The sequence below is a fragment of the Dendrobates tinctorius genome, unplaced genomic scaffold (assembly GCF_039654945.1).
Source record: "Dendrobates tinctorius isolate UK_male_01 unplaced genomic scaffold, ASM3965494v1 ptg000054l, whole genome shotgun sequence".
NCBI classification, from domain to species: domain Eukaryota; kingdom Metazoa; phylum Chordata; class Amphibia; order Anura; family Dendrobatidae; genus Dendrobates; species Dendrobates tinctorius.
Window position 1 is genome coordinate 16,414,071 of NW_027361722.1, and position 20,768 is coordinate 16,434,838.

Sequence of the window (20,768 nt, forward strand, 5' to 3'; positions counted from 1 at the left end):
GTTAATTTGTCTTGCATACTGACAAGAGACTGCTGCAAGTCAGGCACTACCTGCATCAGCGCCTCCTGTTGATTTGGGTCTCCTCTAGTATTGGCACCTGGGACACACATCACACCAGACGCGTAACTGTCTTCCTTGCTTCGGGCCACTGCTTCTGCCAGGATTTGATAGAATGAAAAAGTCAGATCTACACGGACCCGTTCTGACAGTGCACTCCTCAAGGATGTGTTGTGCAGTCCCAGAATGAATTGTTCCCAGAGTATCCGGTCTTTGAAGTCCATGCCACCGAGCACATCCGCCTCTTTCCTTTGCACTTCTGCCAATACTTTTTGCAGTGCTGTCGCATACTGAGAGATCCCTTCTTCCTGCTGCAGTCTAGAGAAAAAATTGGCGTGGAGGTGTCCCGCACTAGCAATCTCACCGTAGATCTCTTCCAGGAATTTCACTAGCTCCACCAGGGTACTATGGGTGAGTTCCAGCTGTAGGCAGACGTTTTTATGGGCCTCTCCCTCCAAGGCAGTCAAAGCAATGTCCACTTCAAGATCTGTGCTGATGTTATAAATGTTCAGGGTGCTTTGCAGCCGGGACACCCAGTCCAACAGGAGCATATTATTGCCATCAAATTTTGGAAGCACACTAAATATGGTGCCCATAGGGAGTGTCCTTGCAGGGGTTCCACCAATGCCCACAGCATCCCCACTAACACTAGCATTCTCGCCGTTGCCGCCTTCTGCCTGCATCTTGGTGATAGTCACCCTGCTCGCAGCGCCACTTGAAGCGATGGCCGGGGGACCACAACAATGCAGGGAGACTACAGTATGCAAGATGAGGTACAAACAACAAAGGGTTAATTTATTTACAGGCAAGGAATGCAGTGTTAGGAAAGAGTAAACAGGGGTATGCAATGACATAAAACAAATTACAAAAGTGATATTCTCTAGCTGGGCCGTACAAATGGTTTTCCCGTGATTAGTAATTCCCAAATTTCTGCAATCACTCGACCTTCCGTCGAGGGAAGCACAATGTTTTTGCAACGAAAGACTCAATCTAGGCCATCACCACCATCACCAACCCCCTGTCAGTCCGTCAGGTCCACCGCTAGTTCCCCCATATTCAGCTCTCAAGTCCAGCTCACCCTACCAGACACTCCAGAGTAGGACAAGAAAGTACTCATCCTCTCATCCGCGTACACTGGCTTTGAACGCCTACATTGCCAAACTGATCTAATTAGAGATGATGCCCTTCCGTTTGGTTGAAAGCAAAGCGTTCCGAGAGCTCATGGCCTACGCTGTCCCACGCTATGACCTACCCAGTCGGCACTTCTTTTTGAGAAAAGCCATCCTTGCCCTCCACCTGCATGTGAAAGACCGCATTGTCCATGCACTCAAACAATCAGTGAGTGGAAAGGTGCACCTCACAACAGATGCATGGGCCAGTAGTCATGGCCAGGGCCATTAATTGTCCATCACTGCTCACTGGGTTAATGTGGTGGATGCAGGCTCCACAGGGGATAGCGGCAGTGGAACAGTGCTGCCTAACCCACGGTATAGGAAACAGTTGGCTGTAGGCATTCGACTCTCCTCCTCCTCCAGAAGCGAAAGCTCGTCGACAGAGCGCAGTCGCATGAGCACTCCATCCGCAGCTGCCAGTGTTGCACACGAGGTGTCCCACTATCGATCAGCTAGTGGTAAGCGGCAGCAGACTGTTTTAAACATGATGTCTTTGGCGACAACAGACACACCGCGGAGGTAAGGCAGGCCAGGCAAGGTAGTCAGTGATAATGGCCGTAATTTTGTGGCAGCCATAGCCCTTGCAGAACTCAGACACATACCTTGCCTGGCTCACACCTTGAACCTGGTGGTGCAGTGCTTCCTAAATAATTATCCAGAGTTAACAGACCTGCTCCATAAAGTGCGAAGACTGTGCTCGCACAACCATTGCTCGCCCGTAGACTCCAGTCGTATGCAGAAGCTGCAGCGATCGCTCCACCTCCCCAAGCACCGCTTAATCATAGACGTTGCAACAAGGTGGAACTCCACCATGCACATGGTTGAGAGGCTGTGCGAACAGAGGCAGGCTGTAATGCATTTGTGGGAGGATACACAGGCAGGCAGTTTGAGGGCAGACATGGGGTTGTCTGGTGTGCAGTGGTCGAAGCTGAAAGACTTCAGTGTTTTGAGGAATGCACATGGCTGGTAAGCGCAATCGACGCCATCATAAGCATGAGCATCCCACTTATGTGTCTGCTCATGCAAACTTTGATGCACATTAAGGATCAGGCATCTGCAGCAGAGGAGGAGGGAAGCCTTGATGACAGTCAGCCATTGTCAGCGAGGGCCACTGACCTGGACGAGGTGGAGGAAGAAGAGGAAGATGAGGAGGATGAGGGGGATGATTACCAGAAAGTGCTCCTCCACCCACCACTGCCAGTGCATCATTGACACCTGGAACATTGGCCCATATGTGTGATTATGCCTTGCAGATCCTAAAAAGGGACCCCCCGCATTGCCAAAATGATGAAGGATGACGACTACTGGTTGGCCAGCATCCTCGATCCACGCTATAAAGGCAAATTACAGAACATCATGCCACAGGAGAACCTAGAGCTAATATTGACTAACAAGCAACTCTGGTAAACCGTTTGTTTGAGGCATTCCCAGCAGACAGCAGAGGTGTTGGTTCTCCCACGAGCCAAAGTGGGCAAAATGGAAGAGGTGTTCGTGGTGCACACAGCCGAAGTGGCGTTGGAGACAGAGGTTTCATGACCATGTTGTGGACTGATTTCTTAAGTACCACTCACACGACTGGTAATACTGAATCGATTGCAAGTGACAGGAGACAGCAGTTGTCAACTATGGTTAAAAACTACTTCTCCTCCTTACAGAAGCTCGCTTGCCCTGCTGGTAGTGTGCTATCTGAAAGAGTCTTCAGTGCAGCTGGATCAATCCTGACAGAAAAAAGGACCCGTCTGTCGACCCAAAATGTTGATGATCTAACCTTCATTAAAATGAACCATGCATGGGTTTCAAAGGATTATGTCCCACCTTCCCCTGATGACACATAGGTTGCCAGAAAAATGTCTCGCTTTTGTCCTCTTCCTCGGACTTCTCCAATTCCTCCATTTGCAGTTGCTGAATGTCCAGCCTACACATCAACATATGCCATTTTTTCAATCCCCCCTAACTGGGCTGTCCCTTCCCCCAGGGCCAGGGTCACCACCTGGCGCACCCGGGCAAGTGCCGTTGCCCTGAACAGGTGGGGGGGGCTCACTCTTGGGTGATGGCACTGGCACAGGGCCCCTCATAGTACAATAAAGTTTCTCTGACAGTTGGGGGGCCCACTCGCCATCAGACACACCGGCGTACTATGAGGGGCCCTGTGCCAGTACCGGCGCCCACGAGTGGGCCCCTCTGCTTGCTCAGGGCCCCAGCACTTGCAATACTTACCTCTCCCTGCTCTACCGCTGTGTAGTCTGGTCAGTTAAATCCTTCACAGGGACGCCACTACAAACTTGGTGAACTGATCGATCATGGTTAAGACGTAGCTATGGCCTGTCCTGCTGGGCTCTACCTTCAGATGATCAATGGCTACCATTTGTAATGGACGTCGACTCACAATCGGATGCAGTGGTGCTTTATGATCAGCTTTCACAGTTTCCTAGTCACAGACGTTTGACATTCCTCCCACCATTTTTCAATGTCTCCTCTCATGCCAATCCAATAGAATCGCCTACGGCCTGTGGCTTCTGTCTTTTGCACTCCAAAGTGACCAGACAGATCATGATAGGCAGTGAGGACCATGTCTACATCTCTCCCTGGGATCACAGTTTGATGGAGACGAGTAATGGTGATGGGATCCACGCTACTGCGACCCAGCAACCCTTTCTTCACAAAGAATCATTTTTGCTGTCTCCACAGACAAAGTAATTGAGGGTCAGCATCGCCTCTGCAAATTCTCTCGGGAGGTTTTCCCGTGATTAGTAATTCCCAAATTTCTGCAATCACTCGACTTTCCGTCTGTACTTGTATCCATCTAGTTTCCTGTAGCGGAGAGTCTGGACTGGCTTACTGAGTCTGAAATATATATGAAGATTTAAAAGTGCCCCAACACTGTATACTGGTGTACGCTTCTAATACATTTCCCTTTTTCTACTTTTTATATTCTGGTGTAATCCATACTGAGCCTGTGAGAGTTTGTGTCTGACTCTGGAAAAATATACGGATATTTAAAATGACCCCAACACTGTATGCAGCTGTACGCTTCTAATACATTACCCTTTTTTGACTTTTTATATTCTTGTCTAATCCATACTGAGCCTGTGAGTGTCTTTGTCTGACTCCGGAAATATAGACAGAGATTTACAATTACCCCTAGACTGTATACACCTGGCAGGGGTTGGACAAAATAATGGAAACACCTGGAAACCTCAACAAAAGTTAGTTTAATATGGTGTTGGTGTGAATTGTTTCCAAAGGAATTTTAGCCCATTCTTCAGTTAAAACACCCTCCAGTTCTTTGAGCGACGATGGCGGCGGAAATCGACGTCTAACTTGAATCTCTAAAATTGACAATAAATGCTCAATAATGTTGAGGTCTGGGGATTGTGGGGGCCAGATGAGATGCTCAACTTCATTAGAATGTTCCTCGTGCCATGCTTTAACGATTCTAGCTGTATAAATTGGTGCATTATCATCCTGAAAGATGGCATTCCCCTCCGGGAACAGTGCTTGAACCATAGGATGCACTTGGTCGCCCAAAATGCCTAAATAATCTTGGCTGTTAATTCTTCCATGAAGGGATATCATTGGCCCGGCACATCTCCACGAAATAGCACCCCAGATCATCACAGAACCTCCGCCATGTTTTACGGTTGGGAGAAGGCAGTCTGGATGGAATGCTTCTTTCGGCTGTCTCCAAACGTACACTCGGCCGGAGGTCGGAAATAGGGTAAACGATGATTCGTCTGAGAATATCACATGTTTTCACTGCTCGAGGGACCAATTCTGGAGGTTTCTACACCACTCTAAACACTTGGAAACATTTGTAATTGAGAGCAGCGGTTTTCTAATTGCAGCTCTTCCGTGAACTTTCCGCCTGTACTTGCATCCATCTAGCTTCCTGTAGCGGAGAGTCTGGATTGGCTTTCTGAGACTCAAATATATACAAAGATTTAAAAGTACCCCAACACTGTATACTGGTGTACGCTTCTAATACATTTCCCTTTTACTGCTTTTTATCTTTTTATATTGTGGTCTAATCCATACTGAGCCTGAGAGCATCTGTGTCTGACTCCTGAAATAAATACGGAGATTTAGAATGCTTAAACTATACTATATATACCTGGTATCTGTTGATTCTGTACCCTTTTTCAACTTTTTATATTATTGTCTAATCCATACTGGGCCTGAGAGCGTCTGTGTCTGACTCCTGAAATATCTGAAATATATACAGAGATTTAGAATGTTTAAACTATACTATATATACGTGGTATCTGTTGATACTGTACCCTTTTTCAACATTTTATATTATTGTCTAATCCATAATGAGCCTGTGAGCGTTTGTGTTTGACTCATGAAATAGATACGGAGATTTACAATTATCCCTAGACTGTATACAGCTGTACGCTTCTGATACAGTACCATATATCTACTGGTATTTTGGGTCCATTTTCACAAAAATTATCAAGTATGGTGGAAGAGCCCGCGGACGTGGGGGGCCAGCTGGTACTGATGGTGGTGGTGGTGCATCTGCTGGTAGTGCCAAAAGCACAATAGCACCTAAGGCAGGAGGTGTTGAGCCTGCATCATGGTCTGGCTCCGGAAGGTCTGGAAGGCTCCCTTTTCTGGGAGTAGGTATACCGCTTTTAAAGCCGGAGCATCAGGAACAGGTTTTGGCTTACATTGCAGAAACAGCCTCCAGCTCTATCGCCTCCTCTTCTTAAGTTTCAAAAACTGCAAGCACTGAGTCGTCAGTGCAGGCTTCTGGTCAGGAACAACCCCTTTCCTTGTGTCCTCCACCCCCACCAAAAGTGAAGGATGCGGCAGCCCACACTTTAGATTACTCTATGGAGCTCTTTTCACATACCATGCCTGGGTTATCAAGTGAAATCCTGAATTTCCCAGTCCAACATGAATCAGAGATGGAGTGCACTGATGCACAGCCACTGCTAGATGATTCTGCTGGTACATTCACCCACAGCACTACATTCCCCTCGCAGTCTACTGAGCCAGAATCTGAACCTGATGAAACTCAGGTGCCCGTTCCCGCATACTATACCACCTTACACGGTGACACAGAGGAAGGTGCAGATGAAAGTGCTGGTTCCCTGAGCAGGTGGAGAGGGCAGACTAGTGGGCGACGGCACTGGCACAGGGCCCCTCAAAGTATGCAAAAGTGTCTCTGCCAGTAGGAGGGCCCACTCGCCGTCAGACACACCGGCGTACTATAAAAGGCCCTGCGCCAGTGCCGTCGCCCACAAATGGGCCCCCCTGCTTGCTCAGGGCCACAGCACTTGCAATACTTACCTCTCCCTGCTCCACCGCCGCGACGTCTACCGCGTTTCCTGACAGTGACATTCAGGTCAGAGAGTGCGACGACATCACGTCTGTACGCCCTCTGCCTAAACAGTCCAAGTGCAGAGAGGTGGAAGATGGCGATGGTGAGGATTCCAGAGTAGAGCAGTGCCCAGCCAGGTATTTAATTTTTTAAAGGTTGGGAGCAATTTTTGGGAGCACTATACACTGGAGAATGATATATGGGGCTCATCATACACTGGAGCATCATCCATAAGGCCCATCATATACTGAAGCATTCCAAATGGGGGACATCAGACACTGGAGCAGTATCTATGGGGCCCATTATACACTGGAGCATTAAAAATGGGGCCCATTATATATGGAGCTTTATTTGGGCCCCTCATACACTGGATCATCATCCATGAGGCCCATCATATACTGGTGGATTTAAAATGGGGGACATCAGACACTGGAGCAGCATTTACGGGGCCCATTATACACTGGAGCATTAGAAATGGGGCTCATTATATATGGAGCATTATTTGGGCCCATAAAACACTGGCGCATCATCCATGGGGCCCATCATATACTAGAGCATTCTAAATGGGGCAGATCAGACACTGGAGCAGCATCTATGGGGCCCATTATACACTGGAGCATTAGAAATGGGGCCCATTATATATGGAGCATTATTTGGGCCCATAAGACTCTGTAGCATCATCCATGGGGACCATCATATACTGTAGCATTATGTGGAGCTCATCATATACTGTATGGAATATTATATGGGACCAATTATTCTGTATGGAGAAATATATGGGGCTCTTTATTCTGTATCGCGCACTATGTGGTGGCCATAATACTGTATGGAGTAATATACTGTCCAGTTTTTGAGCTATTGTAGAATTGAAAATAGATATCAGTCATGTAATGTAAGAAGTTAAGTATTTTTCATTGAACTATACCTATATTTCTGTGCCGTATCAGAGCATCATGAATTGTGGTATGTGTTAAAGGGGCGCACTGACACTCTTTGGCCCGGGGCACACGAAAACCTGTAGCCAGCCCTCCCCCCCACAACTTTAGCCAAATAACCACCAGTTAACTATTATAACTATTATTATAAAGTAAATTAAGTTTGACAAGCTTAAGTAATAAGATGTCGTTGGCATTGAAATGGGTACTGTAGGTGTGTTTACTGTCCTCCACTCCCTGTCAACTTTGCTTCCCCATTGACTTGCATTGGGTTTCGTGTTTCAGTCGGACCCCCGACTTTTCTCTATAGTCGGCCGATTTTGTTCGACTCGACTTTTGAGAAAGTTGGGTTTCATGAAACCCGACTCGACCCTAAAAAGGCAAAGTCGCTCATCTCTAGTAATGAGTGATTCCCTACTAAAATTTAAGAAGGGTCTGGATGCCTTTCTTGAAAAGTATAATATTACAGGGTATATACACTAGTTTCCTTAATATTGCGTTGATCCAGGCAGCTAGTCTGATTGCCGTATGTGGAGTCGGGAAGGAATTTTTTTCCCCAATATGGAGCTTACTGTTTGCCACATGGGTTTTTTTTGCCTTCCTCTGGATCAACATGTTAGGGCAAATTAGGATAGGATATCGGTTGAACTAGATGGACTTAAAGTCTTCCTTCAACCTTAATAACTATGTTACTATGTTACCTGTTACTGTGGTGTCATGGCAGGAGAAAGAGGATGATGAGGAGTGTGAAAACAGAGAGGATGATCATGAGGTTGCAGATCCCACTTGGTGTGAACCCAGAGGTACGCAGCTGAGTTTTTCAGCAGAGGAGGTGGAGGAAGATGAAGAGGTTACATTATGGCTTTCCACACAGGCACGAAATGATGCAAACATGACAAACACTGCATGCTTAGCCCCAACTATGGCTGTAGCCAGCACCAGTCGTGAGTGTGCAGTTTGCAGGTACAGCAAGGGTTGCCAAGCCTGGCCCTTTTTTGAGACCGCAAAGGATGACCTAACACATGTTATCTGTCGAATTTGCAAAAGAAACTCAGTAGAGGCAGAAAGTGCAATAATTTGACAACGACATGCATGAACCGGCACAACGATGAACATGCCTTAGTGTGGGAATCTCATTACGCTAAAATGTGGACTAGCGGGCCTCGACAACCACCAGCCACCTCATCAACCTCATCTGCTGCTTCTTCCTCCGTCACCATTCCAAGTCTTCTCACACAGGTTTCCGGCCACAGAAATTACAATTGTTTACCCACCACTGTCAGGGTGAGTGAGAGCCAGTCAGTCAGTCAGCTGTTATGGAAGTAGAAATGATTGCAGCTTTTGTGCCATCTAGCACAAATCTTGCTCAATCCACCATCTCTGCTTGCACCTCACTCACAGTTCAGCAGTTTGCCCTGTTCTTCGTACTCCTCCCTCTCTAAGCACAGCTGCCAGCCCTCGGTCCCGCAGTTGTGATCACATAAAATATTGTTTCCTCCTACACATGCCAAAGCTAAGAGTTTGAAAGCCACCATCTCCAGTCTGTTGACCACAGAATTACTGCCTTTTCGTCTGTTGGATACAGATGGTTTCAGAAAGTTGATGGCCATTGCAGTCCCACAGTACCAGTTGCCCAGTAGCCATTACTTCTCTAAGAAAGCTGTGCCTGTACTACACCAGCATGTCGCCGACAACATCACCCTTTCCCTGAAAAAATCTAAGTCTGCCAGGGTGCATTTCACCACTAACAGCTGGACAAGCAAACATGAACAATGCCTATACATCTCACTGACTATGCACTTGGTGACTCTGGAGGCTGCAACACTTAAGCAAGCACTTACTGGAGAAGAGATCTTAGAATCATAGAATCGTAGAGTTGGAAGGGACCACCTGGGCCATCTGGTCCAACCCCCTGCTCAAAGCAGGATTCGCTAAATCATCCCAGTCAGATGTCTGTCCAGCCTCTGTTTGAAGACTTCCATTGAAGGAGAACTCACCACTTCTCGTGGCAGCCTGTTCCACTCATTGATCACTCTAACTGTCAAAAAGTTTTTTCTAATATCTAATCTGTGTCTCCTCCCATTCAGTTTCATCCCATTGCTTTTAGTCTTTCCTTGTGCAAATGAGAATAAAGTTGATCCTTCTACAATGTGACAGCCCTTTAGATATTTGCAGACAGCTATTAAGTCTCCTCTCAGTCTTCTCTTTTGCAAACTAAACATTCCCAAATCCTGCAACCTTTCCTCATAAGACAGGGTTTGCAGACCGGTCACCATTCTGGTCGCTCTTTTCTGAACTTGCTCCAGTTTGTTGATGTCTTTTTTAAAATGTGGTGCCCAAAACTGGACACAATATTCCAGATGAGGTCTGACCAAAGAGGAGTAGAGGGAAATAATGACTTCACGTGATCTAGACTGTATGCTTCTGTTAATACATCCTAGAATTGCATTTGCCTTTTTTGCTGCTGCATCACACTGTTGACTCATATTCAGTCTGTGATCTATTAGTATACCCAAGTCTTTTTCACATGTGCTGTCACTTAGCCCTATTCCTCCCATTCTATATATGCTTTTTTCATTTTTATTGCCCAGATGTAGTACTTTGCATTTCTCCCTGTTAAAATCCATTCTGTTAGTTGCTGCCCACTTCTCCAGTTTATTTAAATCTCTCTCTTCTCTAGTATTAGCTATCCCTCCTAGCTTTGTGTCATCAGCAAATTTAATCAGTTTACCCTCAATTCCTTCATCTAAATCATTGATAAAGATGTTGAACAATTAGTGTATCCAGACTTTGATCAGGCATTTATCCTGCACACCAATGCCAGCAATGTTGGGTTAGGAGCTGTCCTATCGCAAGTGCAGCGGGGTAAGGAGAAAGTCATTGCTTATGCCAGTCGGAAGCTTCGTCCTACCGAGAGGAACCCTAGCAACTATAGCTCCTTCAAACTAGAATTCATTTGGGCAGTGACCGAGAAGTTCAAGCACTATTTGGCACTTTATCCCCAATCAATTCTACCCCTTTTACATGACCGCCTGGGGCCAGGAACCGAGTTACCGCCCATTGAAGTTAACGGGCCCAGTGCCGAGTATCCCACGGCCCCTCGGGCACATCACATGCATGAGTAGACCTTTCAAAATCATTTTCTTTCAGTTGCTAAACGTGATTCAGCAAGGCATACCTCACCTTGTCAATTAGTGCCACAGAACTTAATCTCACTTTGGCCTATATGAAAAGACCAATACTATTAAAGACTTGCAATAATTGGAGGCCCCATTGGAGCTTTTGAATTGGGGCCCATGAGCTTCAAATTTCACCACTGATTAAATATGTTGTATATAATATTCATTATAGTTCAGGGCCATCAAGATTCCCATTTATCTTGTCTGTAATCAATATTTATATTTTCTGTTCTGTTTTTTTTAATATGTATTTTTTTTTAAGTGCTGTAATTTTTTTATGAAATATAAACAGCTTTAAACCATAATAAAGGACCGCACATTATTTTTTGCTTACGATACCTATTTATCATATTCTAGTTAATATAATTTTATAAAATCTTTAATGTAGAAGATTCTGTGCGGGAATGTCTCTAGGGTCTTAATTTAGGGATGGAGGAATTTCTTATTCTTTGTCTGCACCCCTCTCTGCCCCCTTATGTGTGAGCTGTGCAGTCATTCCAAATGAAAATTATTCTCAGGGATGAAATTGAGGCAGATCTGGTGTGACTGCTCTTATAATTTCATATATAATAACTCACTGCTTACAAGTAATGTACAGCCGTGGTGTGTAACAGCTTCATACAAAATAATTTCATTAATTTTCAGCTCCGCCTTCTACATTCTTAAAACTAAACAGTAATGGATTTCTTGAGTGTGGAGCCATCGGTGGGAATCCACCTGCAGAAATCTCCTGGATCCCACATTCAGTTAATATAAACACTACAAAACTAGAAGATCCGGACAGGACGTGGTCTGTGGTCAGCACAATCAGGAGAAGTGGAATTAATGGGACTTGTGTTGTGTCTCATCCAATGTTTGTAAAGCCGTGGAAAGCAGCGATTACTCTGAGCGGTGGTAAGTATATGTGTGTGGAATATAATGAACATCCACTTAAAAATTCACAGTGGAGTAAACTTATCAAGTCATTTTTTGCATGTAGCCTAATTTCCATAATTCAAGATGTCTTATCGATTGATAAATTTGACACCGCCGCCTATATTTAGTTAAAAAAGTTTGCAACTCATAAATCTGACTTAAACATGATTTGCATCACTAATCACGCCATGTACCACCTTCTTCCAAAAAATAGAGGAGCGTAAAATAGCAACAAGTCACAAATATTTGCACGTTTAGACAATGTTCCATTTTTTTTTTACATTTTTTAATTACACAAAAATTTAGCATTTTGACAATGGCTTCATACGTACATTGCTATGTAGACATCTGTGCAAAAATTGACAGGAAAGGAACTGAACATAAAAGTTGCTCTTTTTGAGAGTTGTGTCCCTAATGTGAGTCATGTTGAATGGATTATCTCTGGGTAGACATTGCCTGTATACGGCTAGTATATGTTTCTAATGCTTGCGTAGTGCCACACCAACTTGCCACAGCATGCCTCTCACGGATCGCACCAATCACCTAGTATGACAGTAACTTTGTGCCTTCGTGGGTCATCATGGCTCCCATGACACTTTCTTTCATGGATGCTGTCTACCATCTCACTCCATTGTTTCACAACATTCTGGCCTAATTCTGCATCAATTCTTTACCACTTAGGTAAAGTAATTCTAGGAAACTGGAAGCTATATGGGCCACACCGCATAGCTCTCCGACATGTTGCTTCTGCCTACAGCCCACTGGCATACCTGACAATGGGTGTATTCAGGCCTCTCTCCCACTACACGCGGCCCATCAACACTCTTAGGATTTGGTCCTGCTACCAACAAAGACTTGAAGCTGGTCCTCCTGGCTGCATAACCATCTCGCCCACAATCTTCATATTTCCTGAAGTCTGACATAAAAGCTCCTCAAAAGCTGCAATTCTTCAGACTAACCCTCTTACTCCGGCCATCAGCAGGCTCCCTCTGCACTTCGCTGTAACAGCCACGGGTCATCTTCCACCTCTATACATCTATCGTTCATCTTACCTTTTCTATAACCATGCCACAGAGCATCATCCAGTGCCACAATGCTATGTCCTGCGTCAGTGTCAGGGTCCCGAAAGAGACACTACTGAAGCAACGACCTTGCGCCTTAGTGGGTGCCAAAAAAACGGTTTTAAGTCGTGGTTCATGGCTTAATTTTTTTCACATAGATGAGTTTTCTTGGCACATTTATTCTTCTGCGTGGGACACAAACAATATTGATTCAGTAATGGCGGAGTAGGGGGGGAAGGAGCTTACCACGCCTGCATGCGAAGTATCGGGAGAATATTGTTCCATCAGCTAATCCCAGTGTCCCTGCCGGGCATGCCTGAGTATTCACTAATTTTTTTTAAGCCAACTAACACTTCTCACAAATCAATCCGACTCTTCTCATACCGTAGCGGGCCTCTAGACTCCCATTCCGGTTTTCCACTCAATAGCTTCTCATGCGCCATTTCAGATACCGGCCACCGGCTGATTATATAACCTTTTATCTTGATTTCTAGGATATAAACTTCTATTTGATAACATTCTGAGATTGATCGCCACCGTAATCTTCACTGTACTCTTCATAGCATTCCTTCTATACCTAAAGATCAAGTACCAGGTACTTATATTACACTAATATGATGATGAAACATCCTGTAGGTCTCCATTACATAGGATTACAGTATAGAAGGAATGTATTAATCTTTTTATCACAAGTCAATGAAAGTCATCAGGAATATGAGAATTAATTTGATTTGAATCAAATTTAAGTAGAATTTTTAATAATTCACTGAATTGGAAGGATAATGTGATTCCCCTCCACGCGATTCGCCTAAGATGACAACCACCATTTTAATAACTGCAAAAGATTAAATAACCATAATGCTTTAGCAGCTATCCCAACACCTGGTACAGCAAAGTCAGAAAAGGAAAATTGTGGATGATCCGTGCTGTAATCGAAATGGTAAATCCAGGTCCACACAAGTGGGTTTACTATTTTTTATTTGGTCATCGAGTTTCAAATAATCATGTTTTGTCCTGATGAAGAAGAGTGTAGTACTTCGAGAAGCATTCACCAAATAAAACAATGAAAACCCACTTGTGTGGACCTGGATGCACCAATTCGATTACCAGCAGTTCGGATCATCTACAATTTTCCTTTTCTGTGATTTCATTGGTCTGAGGACTTGTTCGACTTGCAGCAGCTGGATTTCCATGCCATCACAATGTTGTGTGAATATAGCCAGATCTGGTTAGCATAACTTTTTTAGATATTTTATTATTTGAGACCCTATTACACTGTTTTCTGCTCCCTTTCTTTCTAATCCAAAAGGTATATCGTAGCCTGTATAAAAGCCGAGGATGGGAATACAGCGGTCATATTGGATCTGAATAGTGAGAGGATATCTAAGATCATAGATTAGAAAGATGGATAGAAAGCTATAAAATACTGAAGAAACTGTACAGATAGTGTGTGACCGTAAGTGGATGAGAAAAAGAGTATAATACAGTTTTCTAGATGAGAAGAGAGATAGGAGAGCCAGACTGTCATACACATAATTTTGGGGCAATTGGAGGCTTCGGAGTACATTCAATTTGCAACCGATCAAATTTCTTAGCAAAATTTGGTGAAAGTGGCATATTTGGATTTCAAAAGATTTGATCATCTCTAATGATTGCTCCATAGATTGGATGCAGTGCTCTCTTCTGCCTCTGGAGGGAGCTATTTTTGCATTTATTCATTTTCTTTACTTGTACTATAGTAAACACCTTCAGACAGAAATAAAGACCCTGTAATAATAAGACTATGGACCACCTATGATACTGGTTTCATTAGATGAGGCAGTGAGGTCGGTCCTACGTCAGACTCCAAGTCCTGGATGTGACTGCAGTCTCACCATCCCCCAATATGACGTCCCTGCCACCATATGTAATGACAAGCGGATCAGTCAGTGTATTAATCTTGTGATCACAGATCCGACATGTTGTAGTTATGTATCAAACCGGCTACTGCTCTATGTTCTATTCAACAACATATAGAACGTTAGATCAATCAATATCTATTGTACTAGAAAAATCGACATTTCTTTATTGTGCTCCTGATTCTATAAAAACTCGGTCATTATTGCACTGAATGATTAATATGTTTATGTTTTGTAACTGACAGAATATTCCCGGAGAGCAAAAGAATGAAGACCCATAACAAAAAAAAAGGAAATGATGATGTTTCTATTGATTGGATTATCAGAAATGGATTTTACCTTTTCTTCATCTTCTTCGATGTAATTGTCTTTTTTTTTTTCCTTTTGTTGTTGTAAAAATTTGTATTTTCCTTTAGTAAAGTTTTTCTTATACTCCTTTGCATGTTTGATCATTTCATTGCAGATTTCTGGTCGGGTAGCTGCCGATTTTCCGCTTTCAGTCCTTCTTTAAATTCTTGCTTAAGTATTTCTGAATGGTTCTAGATATTCATTTCCTAGAAAAATTAAAAAAAATTAAAGGCTGATGTAAACTTGAGAGTTCAACTCAAAGAACCATAATAAAACAAACACCCCCAATAGGCAAGAAGACCTCTACTGCGTCTCATCAATTCCTGTAATAAAATAATTCACAAATATACAGTTGTGTGAAAAAGTATTTGCCCCTTCCTTATTTCCTATTCTTTTGCATGTTTGTCACACTTAAATGTTTCAGATCACCAAACAATTGTAAATATTAGGCAAAGATAACACAAGTAATCACAGAATGCAGTTTATAAATGAAGGTCATTATTATTAAGGGAAAAAGAAATCCAAACCTACAGTGCCCTGTCCACGTTTTCGCCATTTGTGGATAATGGTTCTCACTGTTGTTTGCTGGAGTCCCAAAGCTTTAGAAATGGCTTTAAAACCTTTTCCAAACTGATAGATCTCAATTACTTTGTTTCTCATTTGTTCTAGAATTTCTTTGGATGGCGGCATGATGTCTAACTTTTTAGGACCTTTTGGTCTTCTTCACTTTGTCAGGCAGGTCTTATTTAAGTGATTTCTTGATTGGGAACAGGTGTGGCAGTAATCAGTGCTAGGAAATTTATACTCTGCTCCCCAAAGATGTCATAAACCACAGTTTTAAGAGGGGTGGGGGGCAATCACTTTTTCACACAGGGCCCTGTAGGTTTGGATTTCTTTTTCCCTTAATAATAAAGATAAAGACCTTTATTTAAAACCTGCATTTTGTGATTACAGAGCAAGTGTTAACGGGTGTTTTTATATATCAAGAGAAAAAGATGACAACGCGTTGTCCACGCAGGGAGTTGATATATACAAGATGCACAGATGTACTGCGTGGTAGATAAGTGAAAGTACAGTATGATGCGGTGACAGCCTGACTTCAGCTGTCAACAACTGTAAAAAAAAACATAGTTGCTAACGGCGGGAAAGGAAAAAACATAGGGTTCAACTTAGACTCTGTCGTCCGGAGATAGGTGGTTAGGAGATCCCACGATGGTGCCGCAGACGGCGCTTCACGTTGAGGAAGCGGCCCTGGATGTACCGGAGGCACTGTCTCTTAGCGGCGGTGAAGAGTCTGGGAGCTTTTGGTGGGCCGCTGCATGTCTGGGTACCAGTGGCTGTTGTTTCAGCGAATGAGGAGGAGGGATCAGGTCTCAAGGCTGCAGCCGCGGCTGTAGAGTTGAAGTCTCTGACGGGGGCTGTGCACCCTATGCTGTCAGCGGTCAAGCGTTGCACAGGACAGTCAGCATTTCCTGCCTGAGGTCGCGTAGGGTCGGCGTCTGGCAGAGGTAAGCAGTCACTGGCGCTGTTGCTGGATGCTGGGAAGTACACGCTCAAGCGTAGTCTGCCGTCTGTTGGATTACTCGCAGGGAGGGAGCAATCCTACACCTGCCGCATCTCCTGTCTTCCTGCCAAAAGCCCCGGGCCCAGCCCTTTTTATAGCAGACCCGCCCTTGGCAGCAGGGGTCACAGGTCTGTCCCAGTCAGGTTCTCTTGTGGCAGTCCCAATGGTTCCAGCCTAGAGACACCGTTGCCTCTATTGTTCCAGTTCTTCCTCCCACAAATCCATCTATTTTTGTCAGAGAACTTACAGTCTCACTGCTTGAACATTAAAGGATCTATAGTTTCAAGGCTCATACAGTAAGGAATCCAGTCACATTGAGTGTACAGTAAAGCATCTATTGTATTATTGCTTGTACAGTATATAATCCATAGCCTCACTGCTCGAAAAGAAGCCATTGTCTGACTGCTTGTACAGTAACGAATCCATAGTTCCAGTAATTGTACAATTAAATAATCTACATTATCACTTCTCGTACAGTAATGAATCTACAATCTCACTGCTCGTACAGTAAGAAATCTTAAGGTGCATACGGTAAGGAATCCAATCACCCTGCATGTACAGTAAAGAATCTACTGTTTAATTTCTTGTACTGTAAATAATTCATAATATTTCTCCTCGTAAAGTATATAACTATTTGTTTTATTGCTTGTACAGTAATGAAGCCATAGCATAACAATAAAGAATCCACTGAGTCACTGCTCCATCAGTAAAAATCCACAGTCTCACTGCTCATACAGTAAAGAATCCACGGTCTCATTCAGTAAGAATCCAATAAAACAGTACAACAGTAGAGAAATTGTGGCTTCACTGCTAAATTCAGCAAATAATCTATTGTCTCACTGCTTGTACAGTAATGAACATATAGTATCACTATTCGTACAATAAAGAATCTGCACAGTAAAGAATCCATAACCTCACTGCTCACAGAGTAAAGAATCCATGGTTTCACTGCTCACAAAGTGAAAAAATTGATAGTCTTACTGCTTGCACACTAAAGAATCCTTAATCTCACTGCTCAGACAGTAAAGAATCCATAATCTCACTGCTCACACAGTAAAGAATCCATAGTCTGATTGTCCATACAGTAAAGTATCCATGGTTTCACTGCTCAAAAAGGGAAGAATTGATAGTCGTATTACTCACATGGTAAGAATCCTTGTTTATGATGAAGGTTAACCCATCTGTTCTTTAGGCATAGAGGATGCCCCCTTGCAGGCCTAGGTGTAAACAGATGTTTAGAAATATAACTCCAGGTATGTACTGTTCTTTGTATATAGAGATTAGATCACACCTACACTGTTTTCTTCTTCAAAACTGAAAAGCATGTTTTACAACCCGTTTTGGGTCTGCACCTGCTCTTTTTCAGCTATATGCAGTTTTAGGTATGTCCTGACTAACTATGTTTTGAGCCTCTTTGCCTCTTTTAATGCGTCCCATTATTTCATTAGCCTTTACAGCAGCTGCCTGACACTGGTCAATAAAGTTGAGTTTTCTGTCCACCCGTACACACGAGTCCTTTTATCGACAGTTTTACATCCTATCATCTATTTATGTGCTCTGATAATGAAGTGGAGATTTGCTTTAGGAATACACCCCCTAGGGATATTACTGTCACTATCCGGCAGCTGATACCCACAACACCGACCATTAAGGCTATCCTGTCCTGCCGGGCCCTATATCAGGTGCATGGCCCACTTACTAAAGTTACCACATGAAAATGTCAAAAAGTTTCCGAAATACTTTTATCATCATCCTGTAAATGTAACTGAGTAACTGAGATCTGGACACCTGATAACCTGATATTTGTGGGTTCCCACGCTTTATATTAAGGTTGCTCAGCAGGAAGTTCAGTTATTTGCTGCTTTTCTCTTTCTTCCCGCCGCAGGTTTCAGAGATGGAGCCTCTGCGATCGGTCCGTCCTCTGATGGTTCTGGTTCTCTTGTATCCGGGAGCTGATTCCTCCGGTAAGTGTCCTCTGTGTGCGGATGGGAGGTGATATAACTTGTGTCTCACACTCGGGACCATTTATTGTTGTTAGTTTTTCTCTTTATTATTGATAAAGTCCTAATTTTATTCTTCTAGTAAATAAGACCTTTTATGCCCATGTTCATCAAACTGGTTTTTTTTGGAGTTTTCAGGTGAAAAACCTGAATTAAATTGCACTTCTTACTCCAGCGCACTCTTCTTCAAGGCTGGTATACAGAACTTTGGTCTTAAAGGGGCTGTCTGGTTAAAACCAATAAGTCTGCAGTCACACTGCGTGACTGCAGACTTATGAATCCCCCCAATGCATGCACTGTTTCGCTGCGGGGAGTCTCCGGTTTCAGACCCGGGACCGGATGGTATGTATGAGTTACACATATCTCTGGCAAGTAGGCGCGGCCTCACTCCGTACACTTGTATTGAGCCAAGGCCATGCCCCATCTAGTGACGCGGATGGCCAGTGGTCGTGTCCGACTAGGGTGCGCAGCCTCGCTCCATACCAGTGTATGGAAGCGAGTCCACGCCCGCTGGTAGGGGTTATGTCTAACTCATACATACCCTCCCTTCCTAGGTGTGAAACTGGTGAATCCCCGCAGTGCACAGTGTGTGCACTCGGGGGGCTTCCTAAATCTGCAGTCACACAGATTGACTGCAGACTTATCGGATTTGACCGGACAACCTCTTTAATGAATTGGGAGTCGGACACAGACTTATAGCAGGATCTTCTTTTCTATGATGATAAAACGCATATTTTATTAAGTATCCCTCAATGAACCATTACCAGTGCAAAATAAATAACTAAAGGAAAAAAATAAAGGGCAATAAAGGTATAAGAAAGTTAGATCTAGCCTATAGTATCCCTACTAATCAATGAGTCTAATAGTACCCCGGGGGGCGGGCACTTCAGAAACTTCATAATATCTTCCCCTCCCCAACTACATGACAGCTGAGCCATAAATAACCCCCAAAAATCCCTAAGAAATGGATACTAGTTAGGAAACAGATGCAAGAAAAATAACTAGATGCTTATAAAATATTAACTGTAAATCCCTCCACCCCTGCATACAATCTTAGCAGGGATATATGAGCGAGAGAGTTTAATATTAGAACAATGTAGCTCAATCAAGGATAGACAAAAAAATGCTACTTTTTCCCTCTAATCCCTCTAATAATTAGTATAAACGGGGGAGAGGCGATGTAAGCAAGGTAAGTGCAGGACATTCTTTACTGTCTGAGCAGTGAGACCATGGATTCTTTACTGTCCAAGCAGTGTAAAAATAAAAAGACAAAATATATATCTGCTTGTATAAAGCTACCCACTCCAAGCAAATGCCCAAAGGAATAAAATAGTAATATACGCAATGCCTCTATTATGAAGAAGACACTTCTGGTGTCATATCAGAAATTCTATAGGGCTAGCTAGTTACAGAAAATAATATTTAATAACTCTGTAATAAAGACTATCTTACACTTATAGGGAATCTGTCTGTAGGCTCAATCCCTCCTTAGCCATCCATATGGGCATGTACATGATAGGAAGTTGAGTAAGATGATACCTTGATATCTACAATCAAAAGACTTATTGCACAGAAATCCACTTTTTAATATGCTGTATTAATTAGGTGATAAAGGGGCTGTCCAGTCTTAAATGGCAAATTTTTAGTCACTCTATGTGACTGCAGACTTGTGAATCCTCACATCGTGTGCTCTGCACACTGTCAGGATTCTCTGGTATCAGTGCGGTAAATGGCAGACATGTGACCACAGTGATGTGATATGCATACTCCCAATCCGACTAGACTGTTTCTGGCATGCTTAATGTAAGAGTATTCAACGAGGCCGGAAACAGTCTAGTCGGATTGTGGCCAGGAGTATGCATATTGCCCACTTGACCGCCATTCTCGGAGCTGACATCGGAGAACCCTAGTTCGGTCGCATAGAGTGACTGCAGTGTTGTCGTTTTAAACTGAATAATCCCTTTAAGATTTGTAAAGGGGACAGAGATATTCCCCACATCGCCTCCACAGCTTATTTTAATGCTTAGCGACACCTCTGTATGTAAATTATTCTCCTTTCTCCATGTGCGATGTCAGGCTGCGTACATGAAATTTGTGGCATGTGCAGATCGCCACTGTCCTCACTTCTCTGCAGAGTTCTGCCTTTCTATAGTCACTGGCTTCAACTTCCTCCTGCGAGGCTGAGTGACGAATAAAGAAAGATCGACCTGTGGGAGTTATTTTTACATTTGCTTCCTGTTTATAACAGTCTCATTATCACAACACGCTGGAATACAATGACTGATAATACCTCTATGCCTAGCTGATAACTCA

General features: G+C 43.6%; 2 protein-coding genes and 1 long non-coding RNA gene across 5 annotated transcripts in view; 2 read left to right on the forward strand and 1 right to left on the reverse strand.

Moving 5' to 3' along the window:
• The window catches only part of LOC141091519 (cell surface glycoprotein CD200 receptor 1-like), a 59,684-nt gene extending 44,703 nt beyond the window's left edge, over positions 1-14,981 (forward strand). The window contains exons 3-5 of one of the 2 annotated variants that reach the window (XM_073577153.1): positions 11,315-11,563; positions 13,140-13,240; positions 14,789-14,981. In XM_073577153.1, coding sequence (XP_073433254.1) covers positions 11,315-11,563; positions 13,140-13,240; positions 14,789-14,824 — 386 coding nt within the window. In that variant the 3' untranslated portion in view covers positions 14,825-14,981. The remainder of the gene's footprint in view (positions 1-11,314; positions 11,564-13,139; positions 13,241-14,788) is intronic. The other variant, XM_073577154.1, reaches the window with a different exon arrangement.
• LOC141091521 (uncharacterized) overlaps positions 1-20,768 on the reverse strand; it is a 69,029-nt gene that overhangs the window by 22,726 nt on the left and 25,535 nt on the right. For both annotated transcript variants that reach the window (XR_012232535.1, XR_012232534.1), the window contains exon 3: positions 14,883-15,097. This is a non-coding gene — a long non-coding RNA (uncharacterized lncRNA). The remainder of the gene's footprint in view (positions 1-14,882; positions 15,098-20,768) is intronic.
• LOC141091518 (cell surface glycoprotein CD200 receptor 1-like) overlaps positions 18,267-20,768 on the forward strand; it is a 72,301-nt gene continuing 69,799 nt past the window's right edge. The window contains exon 1 of the mRNA XM_073577152.1: positions 18,267-18,419. Coding sequence (XP_073433253.1) covers positions 18,350-18,419 — 70 coding nt within the window. The 5' untranslated portion in view covers positions 18,267-18,349. The remainder of the gene's footprint in view (positions 18,420-20,768) is intronic.